A 27,251-nucleotide genomic window follows, 5' to 3' on the forward strand; every position below is an offset into this window, starting at 1 on the left:
TCAGGGAACCCAGGACCTCAAGGAAGCATTCAGGGGCAGTAAGTCTCTTGGGCCAAGCAGAAAGTCACACATAGCCCAGCCTTTTGTATCTTTACAATTGTTCAATGGTGGTGGGTTAAGTGGTCACTTTGTAATGTTGTCTTTGTAGTTGACAAGTTTCTAACAAAATCGCTACAGAAAGGAGAGCAAAACAGTGTGCACTTCCAGTGAGATCTCTCCCTTCAGCACTCTGAGCTTCCTATGCTGCAGGTATAGATGGCCTTCTTAGGGACACTCACTCTCTAAGGAGGAGTGTGCAGCATGCTCCCATCCTGTGCCAGGACAGCCAAATAGCAGCAAACTAGTCAGAAGGGCATTTCAGCAAGGGTGGGGGTACCTGACAGGCTCCCCTGTGTGTCGGTGCCCTTCCTTCCCTGCATTGCCCACAAAGGAAGACAGGAGTCGGGGCTTCCCCACCCATTTCCTTGCCAGCCTTCTGTGGGAGAATTCCCAGGTTGACAGAGAAGGAAGCAGAGTCTGGCTCTGCCCAGCATCTTCTTTCCAATGGAGAAGTTGGAAGCTAGCTGCAGGTGGCTTCCCGTTTTGAAAGTGCTGGCTGTTTGCCTACATCTATATTAATTGCCTCTGGGTTTTGAGAACAACTGAAAAAAAAAATCTGCTCCTTCCCCTAGGCTGAGTCAGTGTAACCAGTTTAAAAAGGAAAAGAGAAATCCTCTTGTCTGAAGATTAGGTTTTTTGTTTGTATTTTTTTAAACAGGTATAATTGGACAGGGGTGGTCTGAGCCAAGTCTAGCTTTCAGAATTATAAAACCCTCATACTTACCCAGTTTTCAAACTCCACGTTAAGTTATGTGTGGGGACCTGTGCCTGACAAAGTGGCCACCAATACTGTCTGTGCATAGACTGAGGATTGGCGTGGGTTCAGACGGAGCACAAGTCTACCAACCGCTGAACCCTGTAGCCTCAGGAAGGTCTGGATGTCCTTGGCAAAAGTCCCACAGCTAGAAACAGGAGGCTGAGACACTGCTAATATTCCTTTTGTGTATTTATTGAGAAGTGACAGGTAGTTATTTACGTTCTATGGATGGTATACAGATGAGAAAACTGGGTCCTAGAGAAAAATCAGTATTTTCCTAGACACACAGATGGCCAGTGACAGTTACTGTTTTCACCAACCAGCAAACCAGAATCTAAAATTCTCTCTGTCTCTCTCTGTCTCTCTGTCTGTCTGTCTCTCTCTCACACACACACACATACATATATACATACATATATACATGCATACACACAACCCTCAGTCTCTCTGTTCTGCCTCTCACTTTCTGAGTTTGTGAGACCGCGATTGGCACCGAGGTGGGGTGGGGGTGGGGCGGTGGATAGAAAGAAGAGAAAGGTGAGATTAGAAACAGAGTTTGGTGCAACTAATCTGTGACTGCTCCAGGTGTTTCTGCCTTTTCTCTCCCCTCCGGAGCTAGGACAATCCTTTCAGCGAGCTCAGCTAAAGCCTGAAAGAGTGAGAAAAAGGGAGGAAATAATAATAATAATAATAATAATAATAATAATAATAATAATAATATGAAGAAGGAATAAAAAAGACTGCAGGCTTAATGGAAAGTTTCCCGGCCGGAGAGGCTTCCTTCTGCGAGCGGTGGCGGGGCTCCTGATGGGCAACTCGGGGCTTGCGGAGTGCTTTTACAGGAGTGGAAAGATACCTAAGTTGCAAGGGCTTGGCCAGGAACAGGAGAGCAGAGAGGAATTTCAGAGGCGAGCTGAGGGCGAGGGTCTCCCTGCCAGGGCAGGCTGATGAAAAGGCGCAAACCACAGCCGCACTCCCGCTCCTCCCTATGCTCCTGGCATTGTTTGCACGCTGAGCCATGGGGAGCACCGCGCGGCTGGCCGCGGCCTCGCTGGCTGAAGGCTCTTGCAGGGCTGCTGGGAGTTTTTAAGCGCTGTGAGAATCCTGGGAGTTGGTGATGTCAGACTGGTTGGGTCATTTGAAGGTTAGCAGCCCGGGAAGGGTTCACCGAAAGTTCACTCGCATATATTAGGCAATTCAATCTTTCATTCCGTGTGACAGAAGTGGTAGGAAGTGAGCTGCTCCGAGGCAGGAGGGTCTATTCTTTGCCAAAGGGGGGGACCAGAGTTCCCGTGCGCCGCGGCCACAAGACTGGGATGCAGAGGACGCGAGCCACCCGGGCAGGGAGCGTCTGGGCACCGGCAGGGTAGGACCCGCGCGCTCCCGGAGGCCTGCGCGGGCGTCGCCTGGAAGGGAGAACTTGGGATCGGTGCGGGAACCCCCGCCCTGGCTGGATCGGCCGAGCGAGCCTGGAAAATGGTAAATGATCATTTGGATCAATTACAGGCTTTTAGCTGGCTTGTCTGTCATAATTCATGATTCGGGGCTGGGAAAAAGACCAACAGCCTACGTGCCAAAAAAGGGGCAGAGTTTGATGGAGTTCGTGGACTTTTCTGTGCGGCTCGCCTCCACACCTAGAGGATAAGCACTTTTGCAGAGCGCGGTGCGGAGAGATCATGTTTGACTGTATGGATGTTCTGTCAGTGAGTCCCGGGCAGATCCTGGATTTCTACACCGCGAGCCCTTCCTCCTGCATGCTGCAGGAAAAGGCTCTCAAAGCCTGCCTCAGTGGATTCACCCAGGCCGAATGGCAGCACCGGCATACTGCTCAATGTAGGTTTATTATTTTTTTTCCCTTTCTTTTACCAAGGAAAAATAAATGTCTCTCTTGCATGCAATAAAGACACTGGAATAAAGTGCAGTGGTGGCAAGACAAAGGGTTTAATGATTTAATGCTGAAGGGGTGTGATAGGCTGCCATGCATATAGATTCCCTCTGTTGAAATTCCCTCAGAGAGGTTTCTTGAAACGCCTCCTGCGCCCCTGTTCTCCCTTACCACCCTATTCTTTCTTGAAGATAGGTGTTTTTGTTTGTTTGTTTGTTTGTTTTTAAATAACTACGGAAGGAAGGGGAAAAACAGAAGGTGACCACGGACTTTGAACATTCTTCAAGTAGCGCAATCTGATATTACATGCAATTTGTGTAGAGAGGGGACTTAACTTTGCTGGGATTAGCCACGAGCTCAGTAACACTTCCCCCTTATGTATTTCAACAGTGCAAAGTAATTAAAATATGACATGGTCTCTTCAAGGAATGCAACCGTGTGAAGGCGGTTAATCAGAGTTCATAATGTACCGGGCAGGATGGCGCAAGATGCTGCCTCCCTCCTTCCCTTCACCGAGAAAAGGCAATTTGTCTTAGCTATGACCCCACTGCCATCTCTCCGAGTTACTTTGTTGGTCTAAGAAGTTTCTGCTTTGCTAGGTTACTCCTGGCCACCAACACCCCTCAGGCTGGCCATTCATTATTTCCATACCTTACAATTCAGTCAAGAGCCTGGACTTCAGTTAAAGGAAAAGAAATCTAAATGGGGTAGCCTCGTTTTCAAAAACAATATTGACTGTTTGGTTATCTGATGCTGACATGGTGCTTCAGCTTCATCGGTCAACAGTAGCTTAGCTGCAGGCCTGAGAAGTGACCAGGCGTCCTGGGAAATCTTACATAGAGCTGATGGTAGTGGGAGCCTGCAGGATGCTTCGCCAACCTGACAGTGATTTAGATAAATGGCTCATCTATCTATCAAAATGTTTTTAGTACTTGATTTGACAATTCATTGGAGCATTAGCCTGAAAATGACATTTTAAATCCTTGTTTACAAAGCGGTCAAAGTTTAACTGGGAGAAATTGAGTTTTCCTAACAACAAGGTGACTTGTCTAAAGAGAGAGGCAAAAGGCAAAGTAGAGGAGGAGCAGCTTGTCAGCTGACTCTCTGAAACTTTTTCTTAGGAAAAAGGACAAGGAAAAAAACAAAAAACAAACAAACAAAAAAAACTTACTTCTTGGGCCAGCAAATCAACAGGTTTGGAGTTGGAAAACCATTAACCATTTGATGCCAAAGGCCTTGCCATCCAACTTAATATTCACAGAGCCCCATGTAGCCACACAGAATATTGATCGCTCCAGGAAATGCCTTAATAGTCATCGGCTCCCCAAATATCCTCTCCTCTTTGTTACTCATTTTCTTTTTGGAAAAGGCAAAAAACCTTAGCATTAGAAAATATTTTCCAGTCACTAGCATGTCCTCAAAACCTCCTTTCCATAGCAATTAAATTGATGCCAATGTTCTAGTTGAGATTCTGGGGACTGCGCACTAGGAAACTTTGACTTATTAGAGAGGATTGTCCTGAAACATTTTTATAGAAGGGAAGAACTGTCTTGGAAAGAGATTCTGTGGAGCGGAGTTACTTATAGAAATTCTCCCTTTTGCAATTACCCTTCTTACCTATTAGGTTTCAAGAGTGGAGGGAAAAGCTTTGTTTGCTTTTGATAAAGTTAAACAAGGGATTTGCTTTATCTGGGGAGAGCTGAGCTGACTGTCACTCGCCTAGGGCGAGCTGATAAGCAAAAACTGTGGATAGCACCAAGGTTTAGCTAATCAAAGAAACCTGCTTTAGACAAAGTAAATAAAAGCATTTGACAAAAGGGTTTCAGGAATTCCAGTGTCTTGTTTTTGTAAGCAAGGCAATCAGGGCTCATTGTGGTCAGCTTCAGCTAGGGTTTCAACTCATACTCCAAACCTAGAGCTGAACCGAGTCAAGTGTCAATATTGCTGGTACCCCGCAGACTGGCTCAGACTGGCTCTGTTGTCCTCAAACCAAGGAATCCCAGTTCTTTCTGTTGATTCCAGAGATTAAGGATAACTAAAACATTCTTTCAAAAGAAATTCTAGTAAGTATCCGAGTCTTACAGTGTTGGGCTTTTGAAAGGAAAGCCTTGTGAACTACCTTTGCATAAGTAACAGCTTAAATCCTGTGGACTTAGTTTTCCATTTTACCTAATGGCTGTTTTGAAAAGGTGCAGCTCAACTTTGCTCTTAATACAGAAGAAACAGTGGGGCAGAGAGGAAAGAAAGCCTGGGACTGAATTCCACAAAACTATCTCCAACTTTGGAAGCTTATGCAGGTTGTGTGTGTGTGTGTGTGTGTGTGTGTGTGTGTGTGTGCACTTGTGCGAGTCCATGTGTCTGTGTGTATTTAAAACCTTTGAACATATTGACCCCAGAGCCTCACTTTGTCAAGTGTTAGAATACTCTATTTTTCTTTTAATTTGAAAGACAGAAAATTGATATGCCAACCAGCTGTTGGTTGTGGTAGGGCCTGTGGATTGTTTGGTATAAATATTGGAAATCAGGATTAGGGGCCACTAAGGGAATGTAAATAACAAAAAGACGGCCCTGCACGGCTCCATCTGGGTCACCAAGGGTCTATTCAGATACCTCCTGGATTCTCTTGTTTTTAGGTAACTCCAGACGGTTTCCGGAATTAATTGCTTTATGGGCACGGATTAAACCTCATTATTTAAAAAAATCTAGATATAGTTGCTTTTGATGAAGTCATGAGAGTGGCAACATTTTGGCTCCTTTCCCCATGTTCTCCCTTTTCCACACATCAAAAGAGGGGAGAAAAAAGTCTTTTTGCATGGGGGTTTGCCCATTCAGAAGAAATTTTTAAAAAATGAACAGTTAGCAATGTGTGATTAAGGAAGAAAAGTTCTCCTCTTAAAGCGCTGGGCTCTGGGTTTGAAGCATTAAGTAGAATCGAAGTCGTCTCCTCGTGAGATCAAAGTGGCAAAATCAAAGTTACCTTCTGAGAAAGACTCAATGAAGACCGACAGCCGCCATGTGAACTGAGTGGCGTTTTGAATAAATATTTCAGTAAAAAGGGCCACTTGTTTTTCTAAAGTAGGACATAATTTTCTGCTGTTCAGCCACATGACTTAGTGACAGTGTCAGAAAGAAGAGGAGAGCGGGGACTTCTGAAATCTTAGAGAGAGTGCACCACAGGGTCACTTCAAAAACAAAAGATGAACAAAGTTTTCTTTCCCAGTAGAGAGAGAGAGAGAGAGAGAGAGAGAGAGAGAATAGAAATCTGTCAATTTCCAGATAAATGGGTGAGTTTGCAAATTAGAACAGGGGAAACAGAAAAGCAGCGATTAAATTTTATTGCCAGAAAAGGGTGAATTCCAAAGCCCCAAACCAAGTCACGGAGGGGCGGTGCCCCGCATCTTCTTAACTGTAAACTGTTAGTTTGGACCAGATTAGCCCCTCTGGTTTGAATCAACTGTCAAGTAGGAACAGAAAGCCTGGCATGGGCTGTGTCCTTGTTTTCTTACTAGGTAAGTGACTAGACTGTCAGCTTCTGCTGGGTTGGCTGGCATAAGGAGGGGTCTCCTTTTCATTTTGGACCATCCAGAACCAGCAAGGACCGTCCTGGTTTGACACTTCCATTTTTGTCTTTGTTTTCTGATGAATCACAAGAATACAACTATAGTCTTTAGATTTCACACACTTTTCCCCCATCAACCCATTAAGCAGGGCCATAGCTAAAAAAGAAAGAAAATCTTACTGTTTTCTCTTTTACATATTAAGCAAGGCCGTTCACTTTCCTCCACAGACGAAATACATGATAAATGATGAAGATTGTCAATTCTACTCTTAGATTTATCATTCTTTAAATTAAAAAAGAATTTTGAAGAAAAGGTCTGGACAGCTTTTAATTAGGAAGTTGGTGTCAGTGAGGAAAATTGGAAATGGAAAACTCTGACAGTCGAAGCATGAAACTCTTTTTTACATCGCTGCTCAGGGCTTAACAGCAAAAGCTGTGGGGCATTTAAAACATGGGTTCTCAACCTGTGGGTCTCGACACCTATGGGGCAAATGACCCTTTCACAGGGGTTGCCTAAGACCATCAGAAAACATTTTTATATAATTCATAATAGTAGCAAAATTACAGTTATGAAGTAGCAATGAAAATGATTTTATGGTTGGGGATCACCCCAACATGAGGAACTTTATTAAAGGATTGCAGCATTAGGAAGGCTGAGAATCACTCATTTAGAAGCTCTTGAAGAGACTCTCCTTCAGAGTGTGAGCTACATGTAAGTGCCAATAAATTCATCCTTAAATGGCATTTTAGTGCTTTAAATGTTCTAATATAAATTCAGCTAACTATCAATTAAATAGATTATTTCAGATATGGGAGTTTTTGATGAAGGTTAATCAGAAAAACGTAGGCTGGAAACCTTTGCCAAGATATTGATGTCCAATGTTGCCTTTCAGAGGCTGGTTATCTCTGCGTTTCTAGAAAACCTCCATTTCACATGTTACGTCACAGTTCCACGTCAATCACTGAAATATACCAGATAGTTCACCATTACAACATCGTCTAGGTTGCCCCTTGAACCTACGGGTGGCACAGAGAGCCTTGCGATTCCGTGGCAATGTAAGTGGAGAGCTCACAACTTAATTTTTCCATTATTCCTGGGGATCATCTTGTGCTTCTGGGTCATTCTTCCAAGCACAGATTCCTTTCATAGCCAATTGTAGATGTGTAAATAGAAGGCTGGCCTTGCAAGATTGATAGGCTCAGCGAGGCTCCACTTCAGTATGAGCTGAGGTGGGTTGGGGGAGGGGCATGGAATTAATCTGAATGGTTACAAAGACATCTGAAAGAACCCTTCCCTGGCCTTTAAAAAGTTGAGGTTTGAGGTGTTGGAGGAAGGAGGATGGTCACCTCAGGTTTTAAATAGATCAGGATCTTGTCTGAAAGTGGCTTCATCTAAGTACCTCCAGCCAAGCAGGACGCTTGATAACCTCCCTACCCCCACCCCACCCCAAGATCTTGTGACATCAGCAGTCAGTCTGCTGCTTTGAATCCTCTTTTCATGACTGGCTTCCTGCGTTATCCGTAAGATCTACTGGGTATGGTGGTTCATGCCTTTAATCCTAGCACGTGGGAGATACAAGCAGGCAGATCTCCGAGTTCAAGGCCTGCCTGGTTTACATAGTGAGCTGCACAGTCCAGCCAAGGTCATATAGAGATCTTGTCTCAAACACAAATTAAAGAAAACAAAGTTGATGTGAGATCGGAATCCCATCCTACTCAAGCCTCTTTAAACGAGAGGGTTAAAAGTTCTGACTACCAAGAGCAGGAACTGTGACATCTGGGTCTTTCTGCCTGTCTCAGTCAGGTTCAGGCAGGCACGGGACTGTGGATTTGCTTGCTCTCCAGCCTCATTAGGTGCAGAGCTGCAAAGGGGTGAGTTGGGTAGGACTCTGGATTACACAGAAAAAGACTAGGATTATAGAAAGTGATGTCAGACCTATCATCCCTACCAGATGAGCCTCAGGAATTCAGGCTTTCAGGGCCTCAAAAGGAGAGATCCCACCCAGAGAGGGGAGAAAGAAATCTCAGATTGAAAACAGTCATGAATTGATACAAATTATGTGCTGTCTGAGGTTTGAACATCTGTAGTGTGCTACCTTTGTTATGAATAAAGATTAAACTTTTTAAACTGGAAAAAAAAAAAAAAGAAAACAGTCATGGTAAGCAATCTTGGCTCTAACAAGCCACAGGAATACCAAAATAATTTTATAGAAAATGAGTATTTTAATAAATGTCTTCTGAGACACAATTTTACAACTTTGTAGTGGGTGCCCCTTCCTCAGCTGCCAGCTGTGGGGTTCTTTGCCTTCTAACAAAGTCCAGCAATCAGTGGGTACCAACCACCCACAAACCCTGCCAGTTCCTCGCTGTTAGGGCCAATCCCTGCAGCCCCCATTTAGCTTCTTCAGCCCAAATTTTCCACCCTGCTCGGCATCACATGACCGATTTGTTCACTGCCAGACCCTAAGTCTGTTTTCTGCCACATCCATTTTCCTTTTCACTTGAAACCCACGTTATTCACTTCCCAAGGGTCTGTCTTGAGAGGTAGAGAGGCTCAAATGAAAGGTTTCATCCTGCTCTCTAAGCTTACACTTGTCTTTAAAAATCACAGCTTTGCAAAGTTTAATCTGGACTTATTTCCCTAAATTGACCCGGTCTTGGGGTGTGAGGGAGAAGCTTGTTTTTCTGATGAGCTTGGTGGTACCCTTCTGTAATTTAGGTCTGGAGGTGAAAGATGAAGCATCAGGAAGTCAGGACCAGTGCACTTGACTGGACTGAACTATGTAAGTCCCTTTCTAAAGACAAAACAAAACTAGAACGGTGGTTTTTGCTGCTCTGTATTAACTACTGTTTTCCACAAATGAAAACTTTGCCAAATTCAAAATACTGCAGGTAAGACTAAACAAGTGCAGAGGTTAACTGGGGAAAGGAGAATGGGATCTCATTTTTCCCAATTTTCTTTCCATTTCCAGGACAGATGAAGCAGCAATATAATAATTTCATGTCCTCAAAAATATTAAATGTTGCCACAGCTACGGCCTTTTTTATGCCATCAAAGTCCGTAATTGTGAAAAGGCTGATGACAGTCTGAAGATCCTTTTAGCTTCAGATGATTTTTTAGGGTCTGGTCTATTGCAAAGCTTGTGGGGATAATTAGCTAAAATGGAAATGGAGGCTTCAAAATACAGTTTCCGAGGTTTTCATTTCACTCAGTACCACCATGTATTGCGAAGGGAATTCTTAAAGGCACACGTAATTATTTTATTATGGTCCTCAGAATGCTTTCATTGGCTTTAATAACAAGCTGTATAAAAGTCATACATTTTAATTAGTCCTTCTTATATTTACATCAGAAAAGTAACAAATAATTGATGAAAAACAAGTCTTTGGAATGGATGGCTTCGTGTATCGTGCTGCTTACAGCTTCGGGATGAGATGTTTCCCCATTGCTTTGAATTTTAATTATCTAGACATCGCAGTGGCAGTGTGTGAAGCTGAAATACTGCTGTTGCCATTTCTCAGCAAAATAATCGCCATCAATGCCTACCAACTGAAAGGTAGCTAGCCACGCGTCTCTGAGGAAGTAAATTACCAGTTCCATTAATTTTAGTGTTTGTTAGCGCTCCTTTGATCATGTTCATCTTGTGAGACATTCTGTGTTCCTGTGCGTGTAGCTACATTTAGCCCTGAACACTCTTGTTTGAGTCTAGCTACCTGACCAGAAGGCTCCAATGAAGGTATCTCGCCAAGTAGGCACTGGGGATTCAAAGAGCCTTCTCTGTGTTCCAGGCTTGTTTCCCCTTTGATTTTTATATGAAAACACATTTCACATGATTCATCTGTTTGGGTGTGCAGAACACTAATTGTTATTATTGATTTTTAAATTCCATGACCATTATAAGTAGCCCGGATGACTGGCAGATAAAGGGTAATAATGCATGGAGTTCTGAAGCTGTTTCATGTTTGTCTGGAGTACTTTATGTGGTCAATATTAACTGCCCCATTGAAACTAACGGCTGTATCAAATAACAGTCAATCAAATGAATGTGCTTAGAGATTATTTATTGAAAGCTTTAATTGTTCACTGGGGCCCTGCTTATCAGAGGAAACAATAGGAACTGGAGATGAGAAGTCTGGATTGGCAAGTAGGAGTATACAGAGGAGCTGTGCTGATTTGCCTGTGAGTGGTAGGCCTTATAGAGTGAGAGGAGAAGGATTTCCATCAGGCAGAGGCTGTGAGAGCTGCCCTGCTGTACTCAGGGCTGACTCCTGGCTGCCAGGCACAGCTACCTTTCCTTACATCTCCTCCCCACATCTGTCCAATGTTCTGAGATATCAGAAATAGCTTGATTTAATGTGAGCTCGATTTCTGCAGCTATGAAATGGAGACAATCATGTTTGTCATGCAGGATCTGTGGAAAGATTGGCAAACGTGTAAAATAAGATTCTGTTCTTGGGAACATCCAGAGGTCTCTGATTGTGTGTTCTTGACTGAGTTTGGTGTGTTGCCTGTGGCAGGGGCATGCTGGTGAACAGCAGGTGCTACTTTTGGGACTCATTTTTACTTTATCCCTTTGCCACTGTCTGTTGCTCCTCACATAGATGACAGTCCTTCCTGCTTGTCAAAGGTTGGGCAGTTCTCTGGTCCTGATTCAGAGGCAGCCATTTACCAAAGTTTCAGATTTGCACACATTACTGACACTGACAAGTAAGCCTTGTCCCTTGTACAGTTAACATGGTCCTCGCAGTCGTGGTGGCACCTGCATATCCTGATCATCTCTCCATGGGTCCATGGGTTAGATCCTGCAGAGCTCCTGTCAGCTCAGACTCTTGGGTGTCTGTCATGTGTTAGGTGCCTTGAGTTGATCTCTGAGGGTATTGGGAACCTTTAGCCACTGTCTCTGCTCCCTCCAAACTTAGAAGAAACTAGGGTGTGTCTGTGACACACACCTCATTACATAAGCATGTCTCTGGAATTTTAAATCTAAGATTGATGATGGAGTCCCTGAGAGCCACAGTTGGGGATAAAGAGACTTATCCATTTTATCACAGTAGAGGCTCATGATTAAACTTGGAAAAAAGAAGACAAAGTCTACCCTGAATGATTAGGTGATGCACATCCTCCACCTCCCTTCTTTGTGGACATTGCTGGAGCATCTAGGGCATAATCGTGTTCCTTGGGGGTGAGTTGAGTTTACTTTGACTCTTGGAAATGTCTCATTCTTCATGATTGTTCCTATGACTTAACTGTCCTGCAACATACCATCCTAAAACTAAGTGTCCCAACACTTTGTTATCTAGCCATCCCGTGGATGAACTTAGCTGGTCAGTCCTTCCACTAAACTCAATGTGGGATCATCTGGGACAGTGGCATCCAGAATCAGGAAAGCTACCTCCAAGGGCCATGTGTTTGTTAACTACTGGAGGAGACCTAGGCTAGGGCTGGTGTCGGGAAGACCAGGCAGGGGTATGATAGGGAGGCTTCTCATAACCCAAGAGCCAGGCTTCCAAGATGGGCAAGCTGAAGTGTCTCTTAAAGACTCAGAGTGGCCTTGCATTTCCTTTACTCTTCTGGTGTTTAACCAGTGACAGGGCTAGACAATAGTCAGTAAATCTACCCCTTCGTGGTGGGTAGCAAGAGTGTCCAATGATCATTAGTCTGCACAACATTGAAGCATGTGTGCTACACAGCAGGAAGGGAGTACTGCATTCTGACATACAATCCATGACTTTCAGGAGTTTTCCTTTTGGCTCCTTATATATTTAACAGAATTCTATATTGCTGACTGTATATAGATTTAGTTAATCCTCCACAGACTATGTTGTTACCTACATTATATAGATGAGAAAATAGAAGTTCAGAGTAGGCAAGCAGTATGACTGAGGTCACACAGCAAACTGTGAGCCTGGATGACAATCCCACCAAGCTGATTTGTTCTTCCACAGTTTTCCCTTGCAGGTCTTTACCCTCTGCCATTAGACTATCATCACTGTCTACTGAGTAGACAGTTCCTGCAAAATGCTTTATGCCTTAATGTCAAGTAAGGCCCCCAGGAGTGTTAGGAGTGGGATGGGAAGCCTGGAACACCACAGAATTGCAGCTCACATGATTTCCTCTGATTACATTATTTTCTCTAATATAAATGATGGCGTCCTAGACCGTGAAGGAAACTGCCGGAACCATGAGGAACCGTTCCACTTTAGCCTCTTTGTTCTCACATCCTGTTGGTTGTGGGCTGTGCTCCTTCTCACTGCCAAGGGTCCTGAGGCTGGGCTGACTGCGAGGTCATTGCTGAGGTTCCTGAGCATCTAAGCGACAGGAGATGCAGCTTTTCGCACCACTCTCGTCTGTATGTGTGTGTTAGTGGCTTGTGCAAGGGGCTGCCTTAAGCAGCGCCTTCCGTTTCCAAAAGGAAAATAAGGGTAAGAGAGGAGTAGGAGGAAGGGGGGAGGGGAGGGGAGGGAAAAGGAGGGGAGGAAAAGGGAGGGGAGGGGAGAGGAGGGGAGGGAGAGTGGAAAGTGGAGTAGATGAGAGAGGAGGGAAGAGGAAATGGAAGCAATCCATGAGATGGTGAAACTGAATGGTCTTTGCTATCTGCTACCTTCTTGAAGTACCCATTGAGTATAGAGGATCCCAAACTTAGTTAACCATCATTTTTTGGTCAAAATTACAATAATCATAATGATTATTGCTGGCTGTTAAGATTCTCTTCTTAATTCAGTGATTTTAGATACAGTTCAAATACACTTTGTTGGAAGTCACATGGTGGCCCCAGATGTGGGTGTTTCATGTGTGAAGGTGGATGACCTCATGACCCATGTGTCACAGCAGCCTCAGGAGCACGATCCTCCACCTACTGCCTGTGTTCTGGGAGCTTAATCTCCAAGCTGCCTCACCTCTTCATCTGGGAAATTGATCTGTGATGTTTACCATACAAGATCAAGGTCAAAGTCTTAATCAAAGATTTAAGGAAGAGAATATGGGCGTATGTCTGCTTTGGTAAACACTGACTGAAAGCAACTTAGAGTGGAAAGGGTTTATTTGGCTTACACACTCTTACCTACCATTGACAGAAGTCAGGACAGGAACCCAAGCAAGAGCAGAGGCAGAAGCCATAGGATACTGGTTTGTTCAGCTACTACACTCCAAGCCCATTTGCCTAGAGATGACACTGCCCACAGTGGGCTGGGCCCTCCCACATCAATCATTCATTGAGGAAATGCTCCACAGACCTGCCCACAGGCCAATTAAAATAGAGGCAATTCCTCAATTGAGGTTCCCTTCTTGCCTGGTGACTCTAGTTTGTGTCAAGTTGACAAAAACCAACAGGAGCAATATACACTTCTCATTAAACAGAGCATGTTCCCAGTGTCTTAGTGTGAAAAGTTAAGTTCAGAAAGTTGAAAGTGTTTTCAGTTGACAGCTGGGTGCTACTGCCTCATCTGCTCTTAGATGTGTTTCCCGTGTCTGTTTGCTTCCTTTAGTATGTACAGGTGTGTGCCCTTGTGCATATGTGTATGTGTGTGCATGCATGGGCGGGTGTGTGAGTGTTTCTGCACTAGGAGATCTCTGAGATCAGACAGTGTCTCTGTTTTATCAGGCCTGTTATCTTTCTTGATCCACTATGAACACTCAGTTAACTGTATGCCATGGAGCCATGGAGATGTTTAGACTCCCTTCCTTTTGTACATCTCATACCAACGTAGAAACAATATGAGAACATACATGGTCTGATACAATCGATGAAAGTCACACATGGCTCTTGAGCCCATGATATATAGATACTATTTTATCATAATTAATTTAACCTTCAATAGCCATGTGGCCTAGTGAGGCCACGCAACTCTGCCTCAGCTCTTATTTTGCCTGTTTGCCTCTCTTTTCCCTCCAGCGTCTTCAGTCTTTGTTTCTCTCCACTATTAGCAAGCTCTAATTATCTTTTTAAGTAGATGGCAAACAGACCACAGGAGAATGTAAACAGAGTTGCAGAGCTGGAAGCTCAGTCAAATGTTGAATTGCTTTTCCCTCAGAGAAGAACTATTCTCTGAGCACGGTGAGGGCTTCTCCCTAACAATGCAGAGAACCTAGTGATTCCTCTGACAGCTGTATCATGGGAGCAAACAATGTGTCCATACCTGCCCTGGGTTTGCAGTGGACACACTATTCCAACATCTTCACACTACTTCAACTATCAGTTTGGACATCGCAGCAAACTTCAAGGAAGCAGAGAGTGAGCAGGACTCCATGGAAGCCCCTATTTGTTTGTGCAAAGCTCTATAGGCGTTTCCTCCTGAATACAGCCTATGTGCCTTGTTTGTAACCCAGGACCTGACACATGATAGATGCTCAGAACTATGTTAGGTGTGGTTCCGTGGAAATGAATTTGAATTGCAGACTACTTCAGGTGGTCTCTGCTTTTTGGTTGTTTAGGTATTTGATGGTTACTTGAAACAGAAGTGATAGCAAGGCTGTTGCAAAGCTGATGCAGTTCCTGCTAGCTTCCACAACAAGCCCTTATGGATATCTGGGAATGTTCAGAAATAGGAGGCAGTTTCATCTGGCTCGGGGCACACCCATTGGTGGCAGCGTAGATTTCCTCGTGGCTTTTCCTGTTCTCTAAAATCCTACCATTTCCTACCTCCTCCTCTCTCACCCATCTCTAGAAAGTGTGAAGAAAGAAAAGAGAAATAAAGCTAAAAGATAAATTAGGAGAAACTTGACCCAGGTTTACTTCCTGCCTTGGTGTCTTCATTGTGATTGATCTTTGCTAAACTGAGACAGTCGCCAGGATTACAGCGTTTAGGAGGCTCATTGTGAGCTGCTACTTAGAGGAAGCAGTGGACTGAGGAGTAAGGCGCTGTTGCTTCTTCATCTTAGAGAAGAGTGTTTGTGGGCAAGAGGAAACAAAGCCAACTCACAGTGTCGAGAAGCGGCAGAAAGGATGGTGAGGCTTTTCACCGTGTGAGGGCACAGAACAGAACTCTGCTGGCCACAAAACATACCCCCAGTTACTGTGTGCGGAGAGCAGGCAGGGGTCCTCAGAACCCACAGAAAAAGTGCTCCCAAGTGAAAAGAAAACAAAAAACCACAAAACCAATACATCTTTGACAACATGAGCAGTTACTCTAATTGCTATACTCTACTCTTCAGCTCCCTCTATGTCCTAGTTCATTAAATTGTGTGCACATATGGGCTTTTTATTTACAGATGTTGGCACTTTTAACTGGCTCATAGAAAACAGATGTTTCACACAAGGTAGCAGGCCAGTGATCTAAGCCCTCCTCTAATGCGTATCAAAGTGAGCCTTACCACCCTTCACCTCCAGTGTCTGCAATGATTGTGAATTGTAGTGTCCAGGGTGGGGAGGACAATTCACTTCCCCATGGGAGCAAATAAAATACAGCAGCCCCATGAGCAGACAACTGCATCCCTCGAGAGAGTGCATTCGGATGGGCAGGTAGCATTCACAATAAGTTCACTAAGTGCGCTGGGCAGTCATGTAAGCAGTTTGGGAACTAGGAAGGCAGTCTGATGAGGAAACCTATTACAAGGCTTGTGTCCACATGACACTTGCTTGTAGAAATTAATGACCTGATAAAAATCAACTCCACCATGCCTAGTGCAGTGGCACAGCTTTATAGTCCCAGTACTCTGGAGGCATAGGTGGGAGGATTGCTGCAAGTTTAAGGCCAGCTTTGGCTACACAGTGAGGCTCTGTCTTAGAAGCAAAACAATACACACACACATAGATATATAAGTGGATAGTGATTTCAAATCTTCAGAATATTGGGTAGCAATAATCTCCTCAAAGTGCCCAGCAAAATGCATTGTTTATCAATTGTCAAGAGTTCTGTCAATCAAATGAGAAATTAGCAGTAAGTTTGCCTACATCCTGTCATTTTGTACACTGAAACTCGGTAACAGCCACAGCCAGGATGGAAGATGGGATATGAAATACTAAAGGACATATCAGGTTTACTGCATATTTGACCATGAAAGTGCACTTTATTTTTGTCTTATGGACCTTTAAAAAGTCCATATAATGGATTAAAGGTATTAAAACTCCCACATTCTGCCTGACTGTATGCCAGGAAACAAGACATGAAAAATAATCCAGAGACAGAGGATGCAGGAAGGATTTCAAATATGTATTTATGGCGAGTATGCTGACCCCTCTGACTAATAAAAGTGTGTCCACAAGATGAGCTTTGTAAAATAATACCAGCCCCTTACAACACATTGTAGTGTCCATGCTTTCAAAACATGTCTCAGTGACATATGGCTATCATGCTCTCTGTCTCTCTCTATCTCTGACTCTGTGTCTCTCTTTCTCTGTGTGCATTTCTCTCTCCCTCTCCCTCTCCCTCTCCCTCTCCCTCTCCCTCTCCCTCTCCCTCTCCCTCTCCCTCTCCCTCTCCCTCTCCCTCTCCCTCTCCCTCTCCCTCTCCCTCTCCCTCTCCCTCTCCCTCTCCCTCTCCCTCTCCCCCCCCCCTCTCTGTCTCTCTTTCTCTCCTGGAAGTGAGAGAATTCATCAGTTTTATCCTACACATGGGAGGTGCTGTTAGAAGGAAGAGTTTAGTTTATCGGTATGTATAGATCAGCAGATTAAATTAATCTGGGCTATGGCCAGGTCACACCTATCAGTCACATTTTTTGGATGGCAACACACATCCCTGGCAGCAGAGCCCTGCTGCTTGGAGAAGCTATGAAGGTCACGAGTCCCTAGAAGTTTATTTGGTGTCATTTGTTAAAACTTAAAAATCAGTTGGACATGGTGGGTCATGCCTTAATCACTGTGTTTGTGAGGCTAAGACAAAAGAATCACTGAGAAACATTGAGTTCCATGTTTCCCAGAACCCTGTCTCAAATGAACAAACAAACAAACCCCTATAAAACCAAGCAGAGCCCTCAAGAACAGCTATCAGGATGTGCCTTATCAATACAAGATTTACATGTGGGGATATGAGAAGGTGGGTCCTACAGCAAGCCAGTTTCTGTCTATGAGAACTAGGCTACAACATAGAGCCTCCAGGCTGTGACTTTCCTTGTGACCTGACCCAGCTCTCCAGTATCCTTGTTACCAGGAAGCATATTGGGCAGTGAAGTGATAACATAGCTCTAACATCTACCAAGGCAGAGTATTACTGTCCTGGGCAGGTTAGAGCCATCTCATTCTCTTGATGGTTTCCCAATTGTCCACCGACATCTTGCAAGGGCAAGGCAACAAAGCTGCTGTTTGGCGTAGTGCTGCTCCTAGTGCTGTGTGCACAGCGTGGGTCACATCCTCTGCTGCCAGGCTGTAACAGGCTGTCTTCTAGCTGTCTGTCTGTGTAGGCAGTCTCCCTAATGACTTGTTTGGTCCAGCTGTGATACTGGCTAGTCATGCCTGCCCATGCTGCTTTGTCCACCTAAATTAAGTAGTCAATTATTTTGTTTGTTTGTCTGTTTGGTTGATTGGTTTTTTTATAGACAGGGAATCACATATTAGCCTAAGGTGGCTTTATACTAACAGCAGTCCTCCTGCCTCAGCACCTCACCCCAAGTGCAGGGATTATAGGTATGGACTCTACGGGTAATTGGCAGCCTGAAATGGAGACCTGCCAGGGTAAGCCATGGGAGAGAGTGGAATCACAGAGCTTTGGACAGATGTCCATGGACTTAGAAAGAAACACTCTGTGAGAAACTAGGGAACATGCCTTGCTCCACTTAATGTTCTTCCAAAGACTCTCAGTTTTGTTAGGAGAGGAAATGGTTGTGGGAGGGGAAAGTGGAAGAGAAGGTTAATCAACCAAGATAGAACGGCAGCAGCCAGGAGGAAGCTAAAAAGAGGAAGAACACTGACACACCCTGCCCCAGAGTCCCCCACCTGAGTGGCAGCCCTCTGCTCTGTTCAGGTCAAATGCTTTATGATGATGTGCATTTTAATCTTCTCAACCATTCAGTGAGGGTCTTGCTATTATTTTACACCAGTAGAACGTGAGCCTGGGAAGCTAAGGAGCTTCTCCAAAGTCACAAAGCTAGGAAATGATACACATGGCTGTGAATCCAGGAAGGCAGATCCCTCAACCCCAACCCTCAAACGAGCTACCCCTCTATCAAGATGAACCAGTTTTCAGAATAGCCAAGAAAGCTTTCAGCCTTGGGGATCCCACAGCTGGAACATTTTTGAAACTTTCCTTCACATTTTTTTCTTTTAAGAAATAAGACAAAGACAACTTGAAGACAGCTTTCTCTCATAATGGAAACATGCTAGAAAAGGAAGAACCACAAAATGGAACCCGGTTGTAGGGTCAGCTGATGACTCTGTAGAAACTTAAGCAGTTTTGATGGAAATGTGGCCTGAGGTTGCTGTATTGAACTGGGCTCCATTAGTAACAGCATCTCTGCACTAGTTACCTCAAGACACAGCTGGATTCTCACCATGTTCCATGTCTCAGCTTCCTGCCTATCTGCCAGATCCTGCTGTGAAGGGGATAATCCAGCTCCAGGATGGGACCTTCCAGGAGTATTCACAGTAGCTACAGAGGCCACACACACACACACACACACACACACACACACACACACACGAATACTCACAGTGGCTGCAGAGGCCACAGGCTTTCCAATCTTGGCTTTTCTTGCTGCACCAAGTTAACTTTGGGTACATGGAGCCTGTGGTGTGAAGGGACAACATGATGTGTGGGTGGCTCATCCACAAGGCCCTATGCTAACTGCTCGGGTCTCCAACTCAGAGAGAAAAAAAATGTATCACACCCTTTTCCCTGTCTTGTTAGTTTTCCAGTTTGTACATTGTGCTGACCAGGAGTCTGTTTATCTGCTGTCTGTCTGTCTGAACATTCATGGAAGTCTTAAAAGCATATAACTATCTTCTCCTGATCCCTGGCTCTTGTACTCTTGAGCCCAAGGCTAGGTGAGTTCAGAGACATGTTCAACACTGCTCCCTGACCTCCACTGCTGGTAGCTTGTGCTGCCTTTCTACCTTGTCCCTCTGAATTCTTGCTTCTAAAATGTTCCTACATCCGATACACTCTGGGATACCCCTGGGAATTAACACATGCAGAAAGCTTAGAAGAGCTTGTGGGTGACTAGCATGCCACCTGCTTCAATGAAACCTGTTTACTATTGCTTGCTGGAGTTATTTGGCAAAACTCCAGAGGCACTTGTCATTCCTGTGATGACTGTGAGCCATACTAACACATGGACCTTAGCCCTCTGCCTCAGCATACCAATATCCAAGAGTCAGTGGCTGTTCCTGTGTGTTTTCTCGCCTCCTCGCTGTAGCCAATGAGAAACACACTTCAAGATGCAGTAAGCATGCATCCTCCATCTCACAGAGTAGACCCTAAGCATAAGAGCAAAGATGACTACCAACGTCCTCCGTCCTCACTTGCAGAGCTACAAGGACACTACCTCTGTAATTCCCTGTATACCTCTCCAGAGTGTTTTTACCAGGACTCTCTTCACCTTGCTCAGTCTTTCCCACTTCAGCACCCTTTGTAATTTGAGTTTGGTCATTTATGTTTTGGGGAAAGACCTTCACTGGGCCCTATGAGATGTCTTATACCATATCTGATGACTCTGCCTCAAGGGTACTGGAGTCTCTGGCTGCGTTTTTTCTTTAGTCTCTCGTTCAGAATAAAAATCAAAAATAGCTCTGACAGGAACATAAAGTTGGTTGTAGAAAAGACGCACAGAAGGCACTTGAAAGGCAGAGGGGCCTTCGAGAGCAAGTGGGGCAGGGGAAGGAGGAGCCCAGCTCCAGTGCCACTGTGTACAAGGCCGTAACATTGCCTGGCTCCAGTGGCGATCCTACTGGAAGGCGGTTGTTAGTCCCCCATCAGACCTATGCCATCTTGTGGCCACCAGCCTTAGCTTGTGGCATTTGTGGATTGCTGTGTTGTCTGCCCACTTGTGTCTTAGTCCTACAGTAGAGGATGCTGGTCCAGCTTAAGCAGCAGTCCCCACTGCAACAGCCTAGAGTACTGCAGTGTCCCTACAGGAAACATTGGTGCTGGTTGAGAATCCCTGCCATAAAATAAGAAGGTGGAAAAAAAGTGTTTGCAGGAAGAGAAGGGTCCATTAGGACCCAGGACTCAGTGAGCCCTTCCTGACTACCTGGCAAGTTCCAAATATTGCTTTCCATTCACCAACAAGAATTTTAGGGATATCTGAATCTTCAGGAAGGAACCACTGAGGCTCAGAAAAGTAAAGAAAGCTGCACAGATACTGTGTTCATGTGTGGTAGAGGGAGGTGAAGACCAATTGACCCTGGAGCCAAGCCCATGAACTCCTATCATCTCCACAAAGCCTACACAGGTGCATGACATCATCAAGAAAACCTGTATTGTGAGAATTAAATTCACTTCATAGTCACTGTAGGCTAAAAATATGGCATATACCCATAAGAAATAACTCAAAAACCTCCAGGGAACATATATGCAGGCAAGTAGCGCACTCCTTCTGAGAAGAAAGGTCTGGTTAAATCTCGTCTGAGTTGTTCATGTCTGCGCCTCCTCAGAGCAGCACTGGGCAGAGGATGGTTTCCAGTATTTCACTGTTGCCCGCCCCCCAAAATCATCTGACCATTGCTTTCATTTTTCTCCTTTTAACTTTTATTTTATTTTTGAGACAAGAGTTTGTTGTATAGCCCAAGCAGTCCTGAACTCACTGTAGCAAAGACTGACCTCAAACTCATAATGTTCCTGTCTCAGCCTCCAGAGTGCTACAGTGACAGATGTGAGCTACCACATTAGCTTTCCTGTTACTATTTTTTGTAAGACTGATGCCAACCTGACCTTGGGTCCACAAATAAAGGTGTGCATGCATGATGGGCAATTTAATATTCATGTTTTAGCCTACTTTCTACCTGGGATATCTGAACACGTGAAAACAATGTTAGTACAATAACCATCTTAAAGGCTATGAGACTCCTAATTTAGAAGTATAATGTGGAACAGAACCATGTGGCATTCGGATAACCTCTCTGCGGGAACCTTAATGCTGTGGCCACATCAGTCCCATGCTGACCTGACTCCTGGGTCCGCTCAGCATATGTTCTCTCAATGTAGCTTTATCTCCAGTACCTCCAGCCTGATCATTAATATGCAGAAGTGTCAGCCTATTGTACTTTTTAGGAAAGAACTATTTGAACCTTGTCCTAAGCTGACTTAAGATGTCTCAGAAAACAGACTCACATAGTTCACGTATGTTCCTTGAAGTGGGATGCATGTGATAGAGATGAAATATAGGTGTCATGTTGTTGTGGTCCCTTGTGAAAATATGACATCATTAACTATGGCAAATGTCACTTCCAGGAGTGATGTCTCCAACTGGTGGTGAGCTCAAACAGGTGGAGTCACAAACTGAACGACAGCCTCTTTCTTTGAGGCCCAGAGCTTGAATCATGTCAGTGTTGGGAAATTATTTTTGTGGATTAAAGAGAGTAGAATCTGTTTCAGCACATGGGAGGGCCCCTGCTCCTTCCCTCCCTGTGGTTTTGGTGATGGGCTAGCAAGACTACTGCTCATTAGACAATAGATACTGTTCCTTCAGGTTTCTTCCAGCACTGGTGGAAGCCACAGTCAAATTCATGAGCAAGAACTGAGTTCCTGGGTTATCACAAGCTAATTCCACAAAGCCTACATCTTAAGGCTTGAAACACCCCAAGGTTGGAACCTGGTGGAGTTCCTGAGCCAACTAGACCTAGCAAAATGAAATCAATTGGGAGGTGGTAAGGATAGTGAAATGGCATTTTTATGTTATAGTATCTAAATATTAATGTGCACAGGAATTACCTGGCTTTTCCTTAGGATGCCCAGATGGTCCAGAGTCTCAGGACAGGCTGGGTCCTGTGCCCTAAAAGACCATCCAGATGAGGGTCAGGAACTGTACTATGAAAAGCAAGACTTTCTTTAGTGACTCAGAAATTAGTCTTTGGCATGGAGCCTTTTCAACCCCTGCCTTATGTCCAGCACCTGTTACATGCATGGTCAGAGTAGGAGAGAATCCCACACCTCTTCTGCAGCTTCTTTATGGTCAGAGCTGACAGGGAAAGCACACACAGTGCCGGGGTCACCTGCAGGTTACTGAGCCATGATGCCAAGGCTGGGCTGTGGTTTCCCTTTGCTGCTGCTCTGCATCTCTGTGAAGCGTCCTAGGGCTGCATTACTGTTGGGGCTGCCCTCCTAGGGAACTGTACAATTACAAACCTCCCTTTGAGCCCATGAGCCATCTCCCCAGGCATGGTTGGTGCAGATTTTCCACACACCCCATCCAGGGGTCCCCAGGCCTGCAAATGACATGTTAATAAAAAAGCTCTGCAAGCTCACTAGCACAAGTGCACTGTAACAGCCAAATCTGGTTCTAATTACTTGTACTTTAGATGAACTTTGGCGTTTCCTTTGACTTTCTTCTCTATGTATGTGAGCTGAGCCCTGGACTTTGTGATCCTGCAGAGAATCCTCAGAAAAGGGGGGTGGGGGAGGGGGAACAAGATCAGCTCTCTGGTGCCAACAAAATTCAAACCTAACTGCATGTTTTGACCAAATGCAACTTGCCTCTTGCCCTTGGTTAGCTGCAATGATTCCTACCCGCTTACCCGAGAGCTAGGCTCCGAATTCCCCAGGGGCTGTGCAGGAAATGCCTTTTGCTTTACAGCTCCTTTTCCACATAAGTATCAGCTGCCCAGAGGCTGCATTAAAATACTGTCTTAATCAGAAGGTTCTAGTAAAGGGGCAGGCCTTTCATGATGCCTGATGCCTGCCTGCCTGCCTGTCTGCCTCTAATCAAGCTGAACATAGAATCCTGTAATCTGTCAACAGGGTCTAGTGGGCTGTAAATTAGCTCTCACAAAGGCCAAAGAGTCTACTGAGCTCTTAAATGTGTTATCTGCTTCTTAATCTAACCTTTAGAAAAATGCCAAGCATGAAAGGAATTGTCAAGCAGCTATTGTTGGAGACATTCTGTGTGTTTAAACCAAACTCAGGTTTGTTGACAAAGGGACATTTATACTGTTTTCCCAGGTGAGTCCAGCCATTGAGTGCAAAACCCACTTAACAGGCAGCTATGTTTTGGGGTTTGTTTTGTTTTAAGGTTTTTCCTTTATGCTTTGAGACTGAGACAAGTCCTACGGTTATGGCAGTGAGTGCTGCCTCTGTGTGGTACTGGCTTTGCTTTTGTACTGGCTCAAAGGGCCAGATCTCACCAGCAGCCTAGGTGTGCAGGTGGGATCTCTACTCTGGGCCCTGCACCTCAGTAGTCTGCCAGTCCTGGTGGGAGAGGGGCAGACAGTCAGGGTTTGGACCTTTTACACCAACTTGAGGGTATGATTTTGTCTGTTAGAGCTAGTTTCTAGTTTGTGCTTTGGAACGGTCTTTGCTTTCCTCTGTCTCTGTTGTAGAGACCCATTTTGGTTTTGACTGCATTTGGTCTGTTTATGAAAGATGAGGTTGGGAATGGCTTTTCATCACAGACTCGATGAAAAGTTACAAGCTGATGGCCAGGGCCAGCTCTCCTAACTGTGAAGTGCTACTGCTGTAGGCCATACTTTGAGGAACACTGATGAGAAGGAAGGAGGATGGGACAAGAGGATCAAGAGTTCAAAGCCGCCAGGTGGTGTTGGCACACGCCTTTAATCCCAGCACTTGGGAGGCAGAGGCAGGCAGATTTCTGAGTTCGAGGTCAGCCTGGTCCACAGAGTGAGTTTCAGGACAGCCAGGAGTACACAGAGAAACCCTGTCTCTCGAAAAAAAAAAAAAAAAAAAGAGAGAGAGAGTTCAAAGCCAGCCTTAGCAGCATGGTGAATTTGAGGCTAGCCTGAGCTACATATGAGATTCTGTCTCACAACAAAAACAGACAAAAAACACACAGGAAGGAAGGGAGGGTGGGAGGAAGAAAGAGAGAGAGAGAGGAAAGGAAAGGAAAGGAAAGGAAAGGAAAGGAAAGGAAAGGAAAGGAAAGGAAAGGAAAGGAAAGGAAAGGAAAAGAGAAAGGAAAAGAGAAAGAAAGAAAGAAAGAAAGAAGGATGAGGCAAACATTATTATTTTCCTCAAGGATCAGCCTGTGAGTGCTGTAATTGTCGTAGGGTACAAATATTCTCAGTGCAAGTTTGGCTCCATCTTAGGTCTCAAAAGTCTCCAGTCCCCGAGATACATGTGTTGTCTAGCAGGGATGTCAGCCTTTCTGCTGCTAACATGGCTTCTACATTAGTATCGGCCCAGGCATTCCTCAGCTATACAGCCAGGCTCTCCTTCCTACCCATGTCCTAGCAAAGAAGCCAGCTCCTCATCTGGTTTGCAATTGGATGATGCTGCAGGTTAGAGAGGCGGTGACCTGATGGAACAGAGTAGGTCAGGAAGGAAATGGATGAAAGCAGGAGGCGTAGATGGGAATTGCTCCTCCAAGACTAACTCCCTAGCCTGCGGTCCATCAGGGTGGCTGTGGTGCCTCGGCTTTATTGAGTGGCACGAGCGTCTTTCCCCATGGGAACTCTACAAGCTGCTTTTTTGGCCTGTTTGAAATTGCTGAATGAGCTAATACAGAATGCATTGTCTGCTGAGCTGGCAGAGTTTTCCAGCAAAATTTTTATCATTCTGTAGACTGATCGTGCTTGCCTGAAATAAGGAAGAAAATGTTTGAAGCTCTCAAGGGCATTTGATGAATCCAACTCTAATTTAAAGGGACTAATAGATTATTGATTTAAAGCAGGGTGATGGTGAGCAGATCAATGGCTGAGTCATCTGTATCCACCTTAAATACCAAAGGTGTTCAGGGAAAGGGGTTCCACCTTAAATACTAAAGCTGTTCTAGGGAAGAGAGCCACCTCTGTCCCTCTCTTTGTGGAAAGACAAGTAAGCAGGCAAGTAAGAGGAAGACCTCTGATAGACAGTGCAGCCAGTGCTGACTGCTACATTCCCAGAGACCAAGCGGTTGTACTGAAATCTTCCTCTTCTTCTGTCTTGGTGCCACTTCCTGGTGTTCCTTCTAGAGCATGCTTTGTAATGTTTGCCTATAGCTAGCTCTGGTTCTACTGAAAATGTCATTTTGTTCCCTTTGGTTTCCTGTCACTTTAAGCACTGTAGGTCACATAGAGGAAATATAAAACCACAGACTATACTTTTTTTTTAGTACTGGGATTCAACCCATTGTCCCATGGATACTAGGCAAATACCCTACCGTTTAATCAGAACAGATTTTGGGGATTTTTTTTTTTTTTTTATAATTTTGAGGCAGGATCTCTTGAGTTTTCTAGATTGGGCTTTGAACTCATTTTGTAGCCCAGGCCCAGCTTGGGCTTACCATCTTCCTGTCCTGCCACAGCTTCCTAAGAAGCTGGAAAGAAAGCCAGCCCTGCCATACCATGTCTTGCTCATCTGGAGCTTCACACAGCATATGACTTAGTCTGGCATGATTCAGTCCTTCTGGCTTCAACTAACTGGGCACAAAATGAGGGTGTGAGAATCCTTTGTCCTGTGGAGAATCCAAGTCTAGCACTGTGTTGCTTGCTTGGAAGAGATTTCCTCTCCTGAAGGGGTTTCAGAAAAGCCTTCTCGGTTTATTCATGGCGCTCATCAAAAGAAGGCTCTTCTCAGCAGCTTTCAAATGTTGAAATGTTTAGGGTTTTTGTACATCTACAGGCCTCTCTTTACTCTTCTGTGTCTCACCCTGTGTGGGAATTGCTCACTTCCTGTTCTGTTTCCTCAGGGGGAAGATAAAATGCCAGGTTCCCTTCAGGAGAGGTATTGAAATGGCGTATTTATAGAAAGTCTTCACCCACTTTTGAGATTCAGGGCATGGCTATGACAACTGAGTCCATCCAGCCCTGACAAAACTCTGTTCACTACTCTCTGAGACAAGCCAGAGTAGGTGTTCAATGGAAGCTTATGCCTCATTCACATGAAGAGCAGAGTGTTCCTATCGATGAATCTGCAGAGCTGTTGATGTAAAAGCAGAAGCGCACACACAACAACCCAACCTAGAAGATGTGCATGGGAGCAAAGGCTATGAGTGAGGGCGGCCTTCCTAGAAGTTGGTTGATCAACAAGAATTAAACACTAACAAAAGTGTTTTGAAAAACCATCTTTGTTAAACTTAATAATTACAGTTCTGACAATTTATTCTAAAGAAATGGATGGAAATACACTGAGATGATATGTGAAGATTTTCATTCCTGTGAGATGTGTTGGAGGAAAAATACTAACAAGGAACTACAGTCATGATGTCATAAACTAAACAGTGCCCCAGTCTCAGTATAATTCCACATTAGTAAGCAAACAAAGGCATTACGAGCATGGAAAAAAGTCTTTCAGGGATGCCCCAAGACCACAGAGGGTATCTAAGTGAAGAGACTGTGAGACGTGTACCTGGGAGCTCACGTACCCTCATGCCTCAACTTTCTTATGATTTTACAAAGATGAATGTACTGAGTGCAACAGGTACCATTTCCTGTAGCTGCCTGGATTCCTGTCAGCTTTAGGAGGGACACAGAGGAGTGTGAGAAAGAATGTTTACCATTAGGACTTACTCTTGGCAAGTCTCAGCAACGTCCCAAGCCAGTCCCTTCCTGTCTGCTGGACCCTTGGCACCTCTGGACCACAATCCCCAGAGCCAGGGCTTCTGTGTGCCAGAAGAAGTAGACACTCAAGATTAATGTCTTCATCTCTGTCCTCGGATCTAACCTGTAAAGATTATAATGGATTTATCTACTAGGACTCATGATACCCCAGTGAATTCATTTGAAGATTCCTATGAATTATGAAAATACTATAATTATAGTTGATTCTGTTCCAAAGGGCTAATTACTTTTTTAAGGAAGCAAATGAGTATAAGAGTGCTTTTTTATTTCAAATTTTATCATGTAACTACTTAGAAGAGCACTTAGTGTTTAAAAAGAAGTGGGGGAGAGAAAAGCTCATGAGTTAGTTCACTCAGTATTTATTGATCATCTACT

The 27,251-nt window shown here is 44.6% G+C and overlaps 1 protein-coding gene across 2 annotated transcripts in view; it reads left to right on the forward strand.

Moving 5' to 3' along the window:
* The first annotated feature begins 1,985 nt into the window (after positions 1-1,985).
* Positions 1,986-27,251, forward strand: part of Rarb (retinoic acid receptor beta) — a 134,072-nt gene continuing 108,806 nt past the window's right edge. Inside the window, exon 1 of one of the 2 annotated variants that reach the window (XM_021181692.2) lies at positions 1,986-2,689. In XM_021181692.2, the coding sequence (XP_021037351.1) occupies positions 2,533-2,689 (157 nt within the window). In that variant the 5' untranslated portion in view covers positions 1,986-2,532. The remainder of the gene's footprint in view (positions 2,690-27,251) is intronic. The other variant, XM_029469077.2, reaches the window with a different exon arrangement.

Source organism: Mus caroli, unplaced genomic scaffold, assembly GCF_978045245.1.
Source record: "Mus caroli unplaced genomic scaffold, Mus_caroli_1 scaffold_12, whole genome shotgun sequence".
NCBI classification, from domain to species: Eukaryota; Metazoa; Chordata; class Mammalia; order Rodentia; family Muridae; genus Mus; species Mus caroli.